The 15,173-nt window shown below is 43.9% G+C and overlaps 1 protein-coding gene across 4 annotated transcripts in view; it reads right to left on the bottom strand.

Moving 5' to 3' along the window:
* nol4la (nucleolar protein 4-like a) overlaps positions 1–10,973 on the bottom strand; it is a 93,072-nt gene extending 82,099 nt beyond the window's left edge. For all 4 annotated transcript variants that reach the window (XM_057827681.1, XM_057827690.1, XM_057827703.1 and 1 more), the window contains exon 1: positions 10,607–10,973. In XM_057827681.1, the coding sequence (XP_057683664.1) occupies positions 10,607–10,954 (348 nt within the window). In that variant the 5' untranslated portion in view covers positions 10,955–10,973. The remainder of the gene's footprint in view (positions 1–10,606) is intronic.
* Between the last annotated feature and the right edge of the window lie 4,200 nt (positions 10,974–15,173).

Here is a 15,173-nt window from a genome sequence, read left to right as displayed (position 1 = left end):
TGGGGACTTTTCAGGGTCACGTCCTGTTGATATCAGGTCACTTCCTGTATATTTGTGGACATTTCAGGGTCACTTCCTTTTAACACCAGGTCACGTCCTGTTGATTTGGGGACATTTCGGTGTCACTTCCTGTTGGTGTCAGGTTACTTCCTGTTGATTTGGGGACATTTCAGGGTCACTACATGTTGATATCAGGTCACTTCCCGTTGACTTGGGGACATTTCAGTGTCACTTCGTGTTGATATCAGGTCACATCCTGTTAATTTGGGGACACTGGCATCAGAGCATTCACAGTCAGTACTTCCGGTTTAAAGTAAATTAGACATCTGTTGTTGTCAATGGCGGGCCATGGGTTCATCTTGAGTCACTTCCTTATTAATTTTAAGGTACTTATGGAACAATACCTGTTGATTTTGGGCCACTTCCTGTACATTTTGAGGCATCCTGGGGTCACTTCCTGTAGATTCTGGGGCTGTTTTTTAGGTCACTTCATGTTGGTATCACCTCTAAAATTTAAAGCAACGCTAGGTAACTTTTCAACCTTTATATAAATATTTTCATTAAATTTGTGATGATATGTCGACTGACAACTAGTTGAGTTATACTCCTTTTATATCTTGAGGGGGTCTGTATCGCTTTCACCGGCACTAATTAAACATTGAAGAGGGTGGCAGGAACCCTGCCACACAAAAAAACAAAACCTACAAATGTGCCGACTGCTTTATGGCATGTTGAGCCCCAACTGGGTTACTAAGTGTAGCTTTAAGGGTAAGGGCTAGAAATGTTGACAGATTTTCCAATGGTTTGGTTTATAACAAACCGTATTAATTATTCAGGCTAGGTGTTGAATAATAAATGAATAAAAATAATTTTAAGTATGTTATTTTACTTCATTTCTAACATTTACAAAAGATAAGCAATTTGAAAATCGCTTAAACAACTGAACAACAATTTTTGGAGAAACTGCGATGGGAGCTTTGCAGTGGTAGGTAAAGACTTAAGACATGCGCAGTTGACTTTGTGGCGTTTTGGAGTCACTTCCTGTTGATATGGGGGCATTTTGGATAACTTCCTGTTGATATCTGGTCCCTTCCTGTTGATTTGGGGACATTTCAGGGTCACTGCATGTTTTATATCAGGTCACGTCCAAAATGTAGTGTTAGTGCCCCAAATTCAAACAGGAAGTTGGCCAAATTCAACAGGAAGTGCAACAAAATGATGTAATAGTGCCCCAAAATTCAACAGAAAGTACTGAAAATGTAAATGTGCTACTAAATTCAACATGGAGTATCAATAAGTGCCCTAAATAACGAGGTTGCGGCCTCATGATGTTGGTCGAATTCAACGGCAAGTGTCCCAAAATGAATTAATAATGCGCCCATATTTGACAGGAAATACCCCAGAACAAAAAGGTGATGCCTCCAAAATTCAACAGGAAGTAGCGCCAATTCATGATAAAGTGTTAGTAAATTCGACAGGAAGTATCAACGAGAAGTGACCCACATAAAGAGTTTGCGGCCTCAAATTCAACAGGGAATGCTCCAAAATGAAGTAATAGTGCCCCCACATTAACAAGGACCACATGACCAGATTATTCCCCCAAATTTGACATGAAGTGTCCCAAATAAATAGGTTGTGGCCCCTTAATTCAACAGGAAGTAGCGCCAATGTAAAAGTGCTACCAAATTTCCCAAATGCCCCAAATAAAGAGGTTGCGGTCTCAAATAAAAATTCAACAGGAAGTAACCAAAAATGAAGTTATAGTGGCCCAAATTTTACCAGGAAATGCACTTAAAAGAACAGGTTGTGACCCCAAATTTCAACAGGAAGTTGGCCAAATTCAACAGAAAGCGCTCCAAAATTAAGTAATAGTGCTCCTAAATTCGACAGGAAATGCCCCTTAAAAGACAGTTTATGCCTCCAAAACTCAACAGGAAGTTGCTCCAATTCAAAATAAAGTGCTACTAAATTCAACAGGAAGTGTCAAGTAGAATTGCCCCAAATAACGAGGTTGCGGCTTCAAATTTAATAGGAAGTTGGCCAAATTCAACAGAAAGTGCCCCAAAATGTAGTAATAATGCCCCCAAGTTTGACAGGAATTGCCCCAAAACAAACAGGTGATGCCCACAAAATTCAATAGGAAGAAGCGATAATTCAAAATAAAGTGCTACTAAATTCAACAGGACGTGTGAAGTAGAATTGCCCCAATTAAAGAGGTTGCTGCCTCAAATTCAACAGTAAGTTGGTCAAATTGAACAAGAAATGCCCAAAAGTAATAGTGCCCCTAAATTCGACAGGAAATACTCCCATATAAACAGGTTATGCCGCCAACATTCAACAGGAAGCAGCGCCAATTCAAAATAAAGTACTACTAAATTCAACAGGAAGTCTCAAGAAGAAGTGCCCCAAATAAAGTGGTTGCGGCCTCAAATTCAACAGGAAATGCCCCAAAATGAAGTAATAATGCTCCTAAATTTGACAAGAAATACCCCATAACAAACAGGTTTAGCCCACAAAATTCAACAAGAAGTAGCGCCAATTCAAAATAAAGTGCTAATAAATTCAACAGGAAGTGTCAAGTCAAATTGCCCCAAATAAAGAGGTTGCCGTCACGCCTGGGTGAGGGTTGTCCTGCCTAGGTTTATTGTAGTGTCTCTTCCTATTTTATTTTGAAGCCTTACCCTCCTGTTTCCACCACTCACCCTTCCTGCTGGCTCACCTATCTCTGATTGTGATTACCTATTATTCCCACCTGTGCCCCATCCTCATGTGCTTAAATTAATTGTCACTCCAGTCTTGGGCCAATGTGTCTTCACCCTTTGTTGCTACTACAGCCAGTATCCATAGTCAAAGATATCCTAGGTTGTAAGTTTATTCGTAGTATTCTACCACAGTTTGCTGTTATTTTGTGCCACTAGCCCTTTGTTGTAGTGCTCTACTCCAGTGCGTTTTGCCTGGCCCTCGTTTCCTATTTGTATCATTTGATTTCATAGCTCGTTATTTCCTCCTTCTGTAGCGCCCTCAGTTTGTTTCTGCTTATTTGTGTTAATAAAAGACTGTATTCTTTTTAAAAAAAATTTTTTTTAAACCTGTCCTGTTCAGCTGTTTGACACAGAGAATGGAAGTCTAAGTGCCCGGATTCTGAACAGTTTTAATGTTTCACATTGAGAGTCTGACATACTCCCATTGTGATCATTCAAAATACCTTTTTATTATGACAAAGCAGCGAACAGGAAGGGATTATGGGGGGACAGAAGAAAAGAAATACAAGAGAAGAAAGAAAAGAAACACATACACAAACAACAACAAGAAATACATTGAACATCTAAACTAGTTACCAATATGCTGGTGCTATCGTCAGCGAGATGTATTTCCGGTTTACACCATGTGGGGGCCTATTGGCCAGTGAAAGAGGAGAATGGGGGTGGGGGTGTCTATAAGACTATAAGCTAAGTGATTGAAAGGGGTAGAGTGTACACAAATCAGTTCTGTGGTCTAGAACCCAGTAATCGTGTGAATCTCTTATGAGTGTAAGCCCGTTGGCGACCAACCCTACGCCGCCGCATCGCCAATCCCGGCACCGGAACCCCCAACCCGAGCATGCCCTACCACATCCAGCAGCACGCAAGCCCCACCGGGCGCCCGACAGCCACGCAGACGGGCGGAGAAACCGTGCGGGCGCCAACCCAGGGCCACGGCCCCCACCCAGCCAGCCCGGGGAGGGAGGGCGGTCGGGGGGGTCGGGGGGCCATGCGCAGCCCATCCCTCCTCCCGCCGCCCAGCAAAGGAGCCATCGTCCCCCCCCGGGACCCAGGGTGGTCCCCCGGGCCACCCGCGCGCCCATCAACCGGCCTTCAGGGATGGCAGGAGGGGACGCATCACCAACCCCACGCCTACACCCACCCCAGCCCGCCCACCCGGGCCACGAGCCACAGCCACAGCCCCCAACCGGCACGGCACGCCACGGGACCCCCAGCGGCCCACCAAGCCCCAGGCAAGGCAGGGTCCCCGCCGGTGCAGGCGACACCCCGCTGATACACCGGCGCCCAGCCAGCGACCCGCGACGGAGCGCAGGGCGGATGCCCAGCCAGAGAAGAGAGGGGAAGGCGGAGGCAGGAGAACGCCCAGGAACTGCCACGGGGCGATGCAAGATCGGAGACCCGACCCCCCAACCCGCTCCCGCGGCCGGCAGCCGAGGCAGAGGGGAGGCCACACCCCGGGAGCCACGCCATATAGAAAAAGTGTGTGACCCACCTACCACCCTATTACTGTGGCTGCCAGGTTCCCGACTGGCAGCCATCACCCAGCACTGTGATGGGGGTGTGAGGGGAGGGTAGTGCAATGTATGCATTAAAATAGGAGAGCTTGGCTTGGGGCAGTGGGACCGCAGCATGGAGTTTCTGCCCAGCCGCCCGTCCCACCGCCCTTTGCCGGAGCTCTCCTGTGACTATTCTGCACGTGAGTCCGCTCCATTCCGTCCAAGTGTGACAGTTGCAGCCTCAAATTCAACAGGAAGTTGGCCAAATTCAACAGCAAATGCCCAAAAACCAAGTAATAATGGCCCCAGTTTTACCAGGAAATGCACCTAAATGAACAGGGAGTGCCCCAAAATATACAGGTTGGGACCAGTGTTGTTACCAGGATGCCAGGTGTGGGTGGGCATTAGTCTTACCTGGGGGGGCAAAAAATTATATATACATATATATATGTTATTCTTTGTTCCGCATCCCCTTTGAGCTCAATTTGACCCCCTTACAATGCTTCAAAATGCACCAAAATCAGCAGGCAGGTCAAGACAGGTGCAATCTTTGATACCGTGTAAAGACAAATTCCAAATACTCTATGTAGCGCCCCCTAGCAGTCATTCCTTGACCCGCCGACGCTTTGAACCCTACTTTGACCCCTCAGAATGCTTCAAAACTTACCAAACTCAACAGCCAGGTGAACACAGGTGAAAACTTTGATAAAATGTAAAAAAAAAAAAAAAAAAAAAAAAAATCAAAATATGCGTAAATGTGTGTAGCGCCTCCTAGGAACAAAACCAACATTTCATTTTTTTTTTTAAGGTGAAAGAGGAGGTAACAACGCAAAGGTTAAAACTATACCATACATAGTGCCCAGAATGCCATAGTCTTTTGGTGGGCAGAGCATGTCCGTGGGTGGGCAATGCCCCCCCCCCCCCCCCGGTAATGCCCCTGGTTGTCACCTCCAAAAGAAGTGCCACAAAATGATATAGTAGCGCCCCTAAATTTGACCAGAAATGCCCCTTAATAAACAAGTTTTGCCCACAAAATCCAATAGTAAGTAGCGCCAATTCAAAATAAAGTACTACTAAATTTAACTGGGAGTGTCAAGTAGAATTGCCCCCAAAAATGAGGTTGCGACCCCAAACTTCAACAGGACGTTGGCCAAATTCACTAGGGAAGTGCCCCAAAACGTAGTATTATGCCCCCCAAATGCCCCAAAACAAACAGGTGATGCCCCCAAAATTCAACAGGAAATGGTGTCAATTCAAAATAAATTGTTACTAAATTCACCAGGCAGTGTCAACTAGAAGTGCCACAACAAATAAAGTTGTTGCGGCCTAAAATTCAACTGAAGTGCCCAAGAAATGAAATACAAAATAAATAGGTAGTGACCCCAAAATTTAACAGGAAGTGGCGCAAATGTTAAATAAAGCGCTTCAACAGGAAGTATCGAGAAGATGCGCCCTAAATAAAGAGGATGCGACCTCAAACTCAACGGGATGTTAGCCAAATTCAACAGGAAGAGCCCCAAAATGAAGTATGTAGTGTTGCCAAAAAGGGGCGTCACTAGGTATTAAGAACAGGGGGCGCTAAGCCCCCAGGAGTTACACAGGATGTAAGTGAACGTAGCATACAAGCACATAACTTCACAAACAGCTTACAAAGACTGATAATTTATGTACAGTGGGGAGAACAAGTATTTGATACACTGCCAATGGGTTTTCCAATTGGCAGTGTATCAAATACTTGTTCTCCCCACTGTATATACATACATACATACATACATACATACACACAGAGTGGTATGAAAAAGTATCTGAATCTTTTGGAATTTCTCACATTTCTGCATAAATCATCATCAAATGTGATTTGATCTTTGTCAAAATCACACAGATGTAAAAACAATGTCTGCTCAAACTAAAACCACCCAAACATTTCTAGGTTTTCATATTTAATAAGGATAGCATGCAAACAATGACAGAAGGGAGAAAAATAAGTGAACCCGTTGCCTAAGTAGACTTAAAGAGCTATTAAAACCAATTTTTACAAACAATTTAAGTCAGGTGTGTGCCCAATTACTAATGAGTTTAAAGCGTCCCTGCCCAATATAAAAAAAACACCCGGTAAGAATTGTCTTGATGAGAAGCATTGTCTGATGTCCATCGTGGCCCGGTCAAAAGAGCTGTCTGAAAACCTGCGATCAAGGATTGTTGATTTGTATAAAGCTGGGAACGGATTACAGAAATCACTGGCAGAGTCCAATATCTCTGTGCACACATCAACTATATGTAAAACTATGGCCAAGAATGGTGTTCATTGGAGGACTCCAAAGAGGAAGCCAATGGTGTCTAAAAAAAAAAAAAAAACATTGTTGCTCGTTTAATGTTCGCAAATAGGCACTTGGGCACTCCATAAAAGTATTGGCACAATATTTTATGGAATCCAAAGTTGAATTGTTTGGGAGTAACACACAACGTCATATATGGAGGAAAAATGGAACAGTTCACCGACATCAACACCTCATCCCCACCGTGAAGCATGGTGGAGGGAGCAGGAAAACCTGAGGCCGTCTGTTAGACAGTTGAAGCTAAAAAGAGGATGGATGCTGCAACAAGACAATGATCCAAAACACAGATGTAATTCAACTTCAGAATGGTTTCAGAAGAACAAAATTCTGTAGTGGCCAAGTCAAAGTCCAGACTTGAACCCCATTAAGATGGTGTGGCATGACCTAAACACAGCGATTCATGCCAGACATCCCAGGAATCTGACTGAACAACAGCGGCTTTGTAGAGAAGAATGGGCCAAGATTAATCCTGATCGATGGGCTAGACTGATCTGCTGCTACAGGAAGCGTCTGGTTGGAGTTATTGCTGCCAAATGGGGGGCCACAAATTATTAAATGTGATGGTTCACTTACTTATTTTCCCCCGTCTGTCATTGTTTGCATACTATCCTCATAAAAATATGAAAACCTACAAATGTTTGGGTGGTTTTAGTTAAAGCAGACCCTGTTTTTTTCATCTGTGTGGTTTTGACAAACATCAGCTCCCATCTGATGTCGATTTTATGCAGAAATGTGAGAAATTCCAAAAAGCTCAGATACTTTTTCATACCACTCTAAATCATCTTCTTGGCTTTCTCCACTTTCTAATCCTTTGCCCCCTACTTACTTTTTAAGTAGAGGTCTCTCTCCTGTCACCCTCTTTGCTCCTCTGCTCCTACTCAAACAGGTTAATAAAGGTGGTGGAGTGATTATTATTAGTGTATTATTATGACTATCTACTGATGATAATCATACGTGAATGAGCTCAGCTATGCGTGAAGAGAGTAACACAGCTGATGCTCCAGAAGGAAGTCACCCCAAAGATATTGGTAACAAGAGTGCACACTTAACTCTACTAGGACTTTCACAACGCATTTCAGACTAACTAGCTAGCAGCAGCCAAGTAGCAGCGTTATTTTAGAGCTGGGATGTAACTTTTGACCGTAAAACAACAAAGGAAGACGCACTGAAGGGGCGCTCATACGTTACTCTATGAAGTAAGGGGAAACTGACAGAAATTATGATCATATTTAAAGTGCCTATGACAGAAAAAAAACATGTTTAGTTCATATTTCACGCAGTATTTTATGCTCCTGAGTGAAATGGACCGCTTGGATGTGCGTGTTAGCGATCGTTTTATTTATTCAATTTTTTTAATCCCACGCCATGAAAATGAATAACTTCCTGTTTTGAGTAGGAATGCGAATGTGACGTCACCCGGGTCAATACAGCATTGCTTTATAGCATGCAGATGGACTTTGGATTAAACCCTTTTTATTTCTCATCATGCCAGCCAAATGTGCTGCAGGGTTTTGTTTCAAAAACCTTCACTGCAAGATTGGCCAAAACAAGTCCGACAACCGAGACCGTTGGACTTTTGCGGAAGTAAGTAAACATTGTGTTTTGTATTATGTCAAATACTGCGATCATGGCACGTCTTAATACAGAGGTGGCTTGCATTTTGCGGCTGAAAATGCTCCTTGTCCACCGAGAATGCCACTCGACCGACGACCGGCGGCTTGTCGCACACCCCCCTCGGTCCTCTACGCTTGCCCGCCAGGAGAGCGCTATACTCGGCTTATTGCCCTCTTCGTGTGCTCAGTGTTCTGTCAAGTTTTCCACCCCAACAGAAATTTCAACTTTATGTTAAGAATGGCCGCAAATACAGCGATTACAAAGTACACAACAAACTTTCTTTAAATAATGGAATATTTACTTATGTTTGATCATGGACGGACATGTAGAAAAGTTCTCCTCGGACACATCCTGCCATTTTAGCTGCACACAACAATTGCACGCCGCTCTCTCATTGTTTACGTCTTCGCCTTGTCGTTAAGCATTCATTTACGCTACGTTCGTGTTGAACATGTATGCTTACGATGTTACTTGTTTATTTAGCACCTGTGGATAACATTGAGAGTCCAACTGAATGTAAAAGAGGTCCTATTCACAGCCACAACAGCTTTGGGAGCGAAGTATTATAAGGGTGAAAAATTTGGCAGAACACCGGCAATAGACCACTATCCTCGGGTTGGGCTCAGGCAGCTACGCGCTCCTCCGACGTCAGCCGGTTTGTCCGGTGGTCCTTCTCCCGGCAAATGAGTTCTCCTGCCTGCAGCAGGGAAACGACGAGCTGTGACTTGCTCGCCGCCAAGGGGTTGCCGATCGGCGAAGACAATCCACAACCCCGCCGCCGTGTGACATGGTCCGGGGTTGTTTTTTGTGATTTTTCGCTTTGAAAGGCGAGAATAAGACCTGGAAACGCCGCTCGGTTCGGGTTAGCATGTCGGCTAGCTGTCATACCTCCTGGTTTGTTTACGCTCCCCGAAGCTGAGGCAGGGAAATGACAAAAGTCGGACTAACTCCGTTGGCATAATATACCGTTCGGGAGGTTTAAGAAGTCGGCAGTTTTGCCCATTATGCAGTAATTTAGCCCTGCCGTACTGATGAAAAAATGCATTTTCAATATTTTATTCATCCATTTAGCACAAGACTGTTATTTGTCATGACCATACAATTTATTTAACAATTGGGGAAAAATACTTAGATAAAAAGAATATCCTGTAAAAAAATTGGGATAGAGAAATGAAAACAATGATCACATTTTGCTGCTCTCTGTCGTATTTTCCTCGTTCTGAATGTTCCCTCTCAATGGGCTGAATTCTAAATCAGCTGAAATTGTGGCCCTGCCGACGCCATCCTCCAGCTGGGGACGCTAGAGCGCTATTATGAAAGGCGTGGCTAAACGCCAGATTAAAAGACTAATTTCTCGTCATCTGCACTTTGCCAAATTGTTGTATACAGTCGAATCGTCTCAAAATATGATTCTAATTCACATAATAATGCTATTTAAGACTTTTTTTAACATGTCATAGGCACTTTAAGTTAATAATGACAGGTTATATGATTACTGATTGAAACTAATATTCTGGCAAATTTATAGAAAACAAGTCAGCATTTTTGCAATGTTTTTTTGATAAAAGAACACCAAATTATTTAGCGGGGCTTAAGAATAACAAGCCTCACGATGCCACTGGTGCAAAATTCAACAGGTTGTGCCCCCCAAATTCAGCAGGAAGTTGCATAAATTAGAAATAAAGTGCCAATAAATTCAAAGTTAGAGTCAACAACAAGTGCCCCATGCCGAATTCAACAGGAGGTTGGCTAAATTCAAAAGGAAGTACCCAAAAATGAAGCGGTCACTACCCCCTGAAGTAAACATGCCAAAGGAATGGGGTGCCGTGCCAGAAGAATTCACAGTAGCTTTCACCCGCTAATTGAGCATTTGAAGTGGCAGGGCCGGACGTTGACGCAATAGACGTTGATTCTAAAGACGCGGGACGTCCCTCGCCGCCAATGGCAGCCAATGAGTAAAAATGGCGGCGCACGCTGCGACGTGTTCCTCGTGCACTTCCTTGAGCGCGAACAAGACGACATGCACTTGCCGACCTTTTCGCTCCGTGTAGCTCAGAGTTCTATCCGAAGCTTTTGTAGTTCCGCGCTCATCCCGCCCCCCCAAACTGACTTCACAAATGCGGCACGAGATCGGCGACGGCGTGGGCCAAGGACGGCTAAAAGTGCATATCGTTCGGCTTGTGTCCGAACCCGAGCCCGGCCCGGGCCGGCCTGGCCTCGCCTGGCAGGCAGCACAGGCAGCGGCGTTGCCATGGCAGCAGGGATGAGAGCGCACGGGGCCGCGGCCGAGCCACGCACGCACGCACGCACGCAGGCAGGCAGGCAGCCGCCGGACAAAGTGGAGCGCTATGCCTGGCGTGGAAAGGAAGTTGAGGCCGGCCGGGAAGACGGACTTTACCGTGGACTTGACCGGGACGTAGAGGACGGGCTTCCCCGGAGCTCCTTTCTTGTTGTGCTCTCCCAAGACGCCGGCGCCCACCTGAAATCCTTTCGACTTGACCCAGAATTTGAATTTGGCGTTAATGTGGCTGTTGTCCTGCACGTAGACGCCGTCCGCCTCGTCGTTTTGCAACAAAGTCTGCATGATTTTGTTGTATTTCCGCCGAGTGACGGTCTTGGTTTTGCCAGAGTCCCCGTAAGTGCGCAGGCACCAGTCCTGAAATTCGCCGAACATCTCCGCCTCGGACGCCAGCGGACTCCTGCTCCGTTTGGGCGCATCCACGCACGCCGCCTTCTTGCTTGCCATGGCGAGCCCTGACGCCCCCCACCCCAGCCCCTCCACCCTAGCCCCAACCACCACTACTCTCTCTCTCTTTTTCTCTTCCCCCCTTCTCCGGGCTAATAAAGAGCACACTTGAACAGTGGCTCCCTGCTCCCTCCCCCGCCGTCGTCCCGGCTCGGTTCGGCTGCCGGGACTGGGTAGCCCGCTCCGGTCCGGTCCGGACAGGAGCACACCTGTTTGCAGCTGTCCCGGTGCTAAAACAGCACAATGAGCTGGTAAAGGGGATGCCTATGTCGTTGTAGGGGGGAGGGGGGGGGCGTCCCTTCCTCCCTCCGTCCGTCCTACAACGGGGCAGCCATCTCTTTCCCACCTGTGCCTAAAACCTTGTGGAGCTGAGACAAAAGAATCAAGACGTCGCTTTCAGTTTCTGTCGACCTAGTTCCGGTCGGATGGCCGGACGGCCGGCCGCGGGGGGGAGGGCGACTCTGCAAAAAGCCTCCTCACACCTGTTTGAATGGCATCTGCGCCTCTTTGCGTCGAATCCTGACGTGCGGCATCCATCCGCGCGCGCGATTGCAAACCAGTCCGATTTATCATTTAGGGCAAGTGACTCATTTTTCCCTATAAGAAAAATAAAAAACTTAAAATCTGGCGTTTGGACATCACATTTAGGTTCATGTCTACAACACTTGCCATGTTATTATTGATCAATATTGATTTTTTAAATATTATTCATATAAATTAATAAAATTTTGATTTTAAAAAACTGCATTTAAATTAATAAATACATTAGGGCTGCATATAGCTATCGATTATTTTAGTGTAGTCGATTTAATCTATAAACTAGTTAGTTCGAATAATCAAGTAATCGGATTAGGAACATTTAATGTGTTGCATAATCAATTTTAGGAGATGTTAAACAAAGGCTTGCTAGGATTGCACTTTCAAAAGAGCATTGAATGCGAATAAAAAATAAAATTCCCCAAGTGTTTCTTGAAACGATACAGAATTGCACTTTAATTTAAACAGTAAATTAAAATATCTGAGCTTAGCCATAAACGGCATTTTAAAAAATTAAATAAATGGGGATCTAAGTACTACAAAAGAACAATTGGCTAACTTGGTTGTTTAGAGCACTGAAAAACAACGTCAGCATTATATACCATTTACCGTAGTTTCCGGACTATAAGTCGCACCTGAGTATAAGTCGCACCAGCCAAAAAATATGAAATGAAGAGGAAAAAAAAAACATATAAGTCGCATTTTGGGGGGAAATTTACTTGATAAAATCCAACACATAGAACAGATATGTCATCTTGAAAGGCAAGTACAATAGAGAACAACATGCTGAATAAGTGTACAGTATGATAATGTTATATATATATTATGATGCATGAACAAAATGCGAGCGTGGCCGCTTTGTTAACGTAACGTAGCTATTAAGAGGTATTCAGATAACTATAGCATAACGAACATGCTAACAAGATATACTAAACAATCAGTGTCACTCCAAAACAACATGTGAAATGATATAATAATGTGTTAACAATTTCACACATAAGTCGCTCTACAGTATAAGTCGCACCCCCAGCCAAACTATGGAAAAAACTACTTATAGTCTTATAGTCCGAAAAATACGGTAAATGGTATAAAATGCTAACGTTGTTTTGCAATGCTCTTAACAAATCATTCAAACACATATTCCCACAAAAAAACAGCTCAATGTATCTAAAAACTAAATTACAAATGCATTATTAAAAAAAAAAAAAAAAATCTTATTTTGGTCTTAACAGGGAGCAGATGGATTCAACCATGTTAAATGATATGTCATATTCACTTTTGCCACTAGAGGGCAGCGTCTCCACCCCCAAATCAATAAAAATACGTGCTAACACTTTGAAAACAAAGCATTACAACGCCTCTCAAGCAGCAAAATTTGATTTGAAGCTTTTTTTTCCTCAATCGAATTACTCAAGTTAATCGATTAATCGTTTCAGCCCGAAAATACAGTTGCTGCCCCCAATAACACTAATTCTAGTGTCTAAGTCTAATTTCTAAGTATTTTTAATGAATAAATACGAATTTACAATAATAAAATATTAATTAAAAATAACGTTAAAATAAATAAGAGAAATACACTCTTTTATGCCCCCCAATAACACTATTAAGTTGTCGTTTTTTAACACACCGGGTGCCGTTGACACGGATAGACGTCCAATTCATTTGAAGTGGCTGTGAATTTTGATCTTTTCGTGCTATTAACGACGGTAGACGTCTAATCCATTGTAGCCAATGAGTGAATATGAGCGCGGGGGGAGGGGGGCCGTCCCGTCCCGTTGTGCAACAAAGCACGCGGCGCGCGCCCTGTCTTTGTCTGACGGCAAGAAAAGGAAGTGAGAGAAACGCCTGATTTTGCAATTGAACGTCAAGATGTCCGAAATTAGCAGCCGGGCCGACCCGACTCGGGACTTTGACGTGCAGCTGCAGGATGATTCCAGTGCGCCAAAGCACGAGCTTTTTTCCCCCCCTTCGCTTGCGACATCGCCACCCAGCCTTCAAATCGGACACTGAAGAGTTCCACACGCCGCAGACGAGCGTTCATTCTATTCAGGATGTCTCAGCATTGCAACATGTGGCATCGAGGGAGGGGGGAGAAAAAGAAAGAAAGAAGAAAAAAACAACACCAAAAAAAAAAAAAAACAACAAGAAAAACACCCTCATACCTCAGCTAAAAGGCAGACTTATTTTTTTGCTCCTTCTTGTCAACAAAAATCACATGGAAATGTGATAGAGCAAAATTGCAGTCACCCAGTTGTAAAACATTTTGCCAGATGCTTTTTATTCCATCATCTTAAGTAGCTATTATCCTCACGAGGGGTCGAAGGGGTGCTGGAGCCTACCTCAGTTGGCCACAGGCAGGAGTAAAAGCAAACTAGTTTGTTTTTGAATCCAGTATACATGTATTCATGTATACATACATTATATGCATGTATATGTGTGTACACACACATAACTACACCCCCTAAACACACACACACGTTTCAAACTATTCTTTAATGTTCAAATGATGCATTTATAGAGTTTTATATGCACTTATTGATACTATGTATACACAAAAAATATTAAAATTATAGTAGGTGACATGACATTTTTTACTTTATCTGGTTGGTTCTGGTCCACTTTTACATTGATAACAGAAGGTCACTATATATTTCTTTTAATTTATTTATCAATGTATATATATTAGGGGTGTGACAAAATATCAAAATGGTGATATATTGTGATACTTTGCATGCCAAAAGGTTATCAATATGCTCATGCCAAGAATCGAGATATCATTTTGAAAAGGTATCAATGTTTAAAAAAAAAAAAAAAAAAGAACCAAGAAGTTACGACCAAACTCTTCCACCATAATAGTGTCTGTTCGATCGAAACCAGAGCATTCGCAGTCACTCTTTTTTATTTTCGGGGCATTTAAAGGTCACTTTCTGTTGAGTTTCAGTCACTGCCTATTCATTCCCGCATCACTTCCCATTCTATAACCCAAAAACAACAGAAAGTGACCCATAAAATGCCCCAAAATCAACATTAAGTGACCCTGAAATGCCCCAAAATCAACAGGAAGTGACCGAAAATCAACAGGCGATCACTTGAAATGGCCCAAAATGACCTCGTTGCCTGGCATTGGCTGCCACTGACAGCTATAGAAGTGGGAGATGTTCATTCGCTGCCACCCTCCCAGCTCAAATGGATTGGACGTCTACTAGCGATAAATTTACAGCAGAAGGTCGAATATAGCTTGCTTTTCTGTTTATTAATTGTTCTGTAGAATGATTTCCTGACCCATGTATCGATAATCGTTGTATCGCCATATTGTGAGATCATTGTTATCGTGAGCTTTCTATCGCAAATCATATAGTATCGTGAGGTACCAAGACGTTTCCACCTCTAAGATAAATATACAGTATATACTAGTATATATAATGTGTAAACAGTGTTGCATGGATCTACGCTGTACGACGCGATCCGTCCCCCTCATCCAGGTATGGACTCGCACCCGCACGCATGACACATCCAGCTCGACAGGCGAGTGCTCTGACCACTAAGCCAAAAGCCCGGACCAGTAGCTTTAGCTGCCAGCGCACCCTTTAGAAGACATCGGGAGGGAGATTTCCACGCACCGCAGACAACGGACCTGCGTGCACCCATTACACTCTGGTCCTTCGAGCCAGATTGGTTCCAT

Source organism: Corythoichthys intestinalis, chromosome 2, assembly GCF_030265065.1.
Source record: "Corythoichthys intestinalis isolate RoL2023-P3 chromosome 2, ASM3026506v1, whole genome shotgun sequence".
NCBI lineage: Eukaryota > Metazoa > Chordata > Actinopteri > Syngnathiformes > Syngnathidae > Corythoichthys > Corythoichthys intestinalis.
Note: the sequence above shows the minus strand (reverse complement) of the source record. Positions and strands in the feature narration are given on the sequence as shown.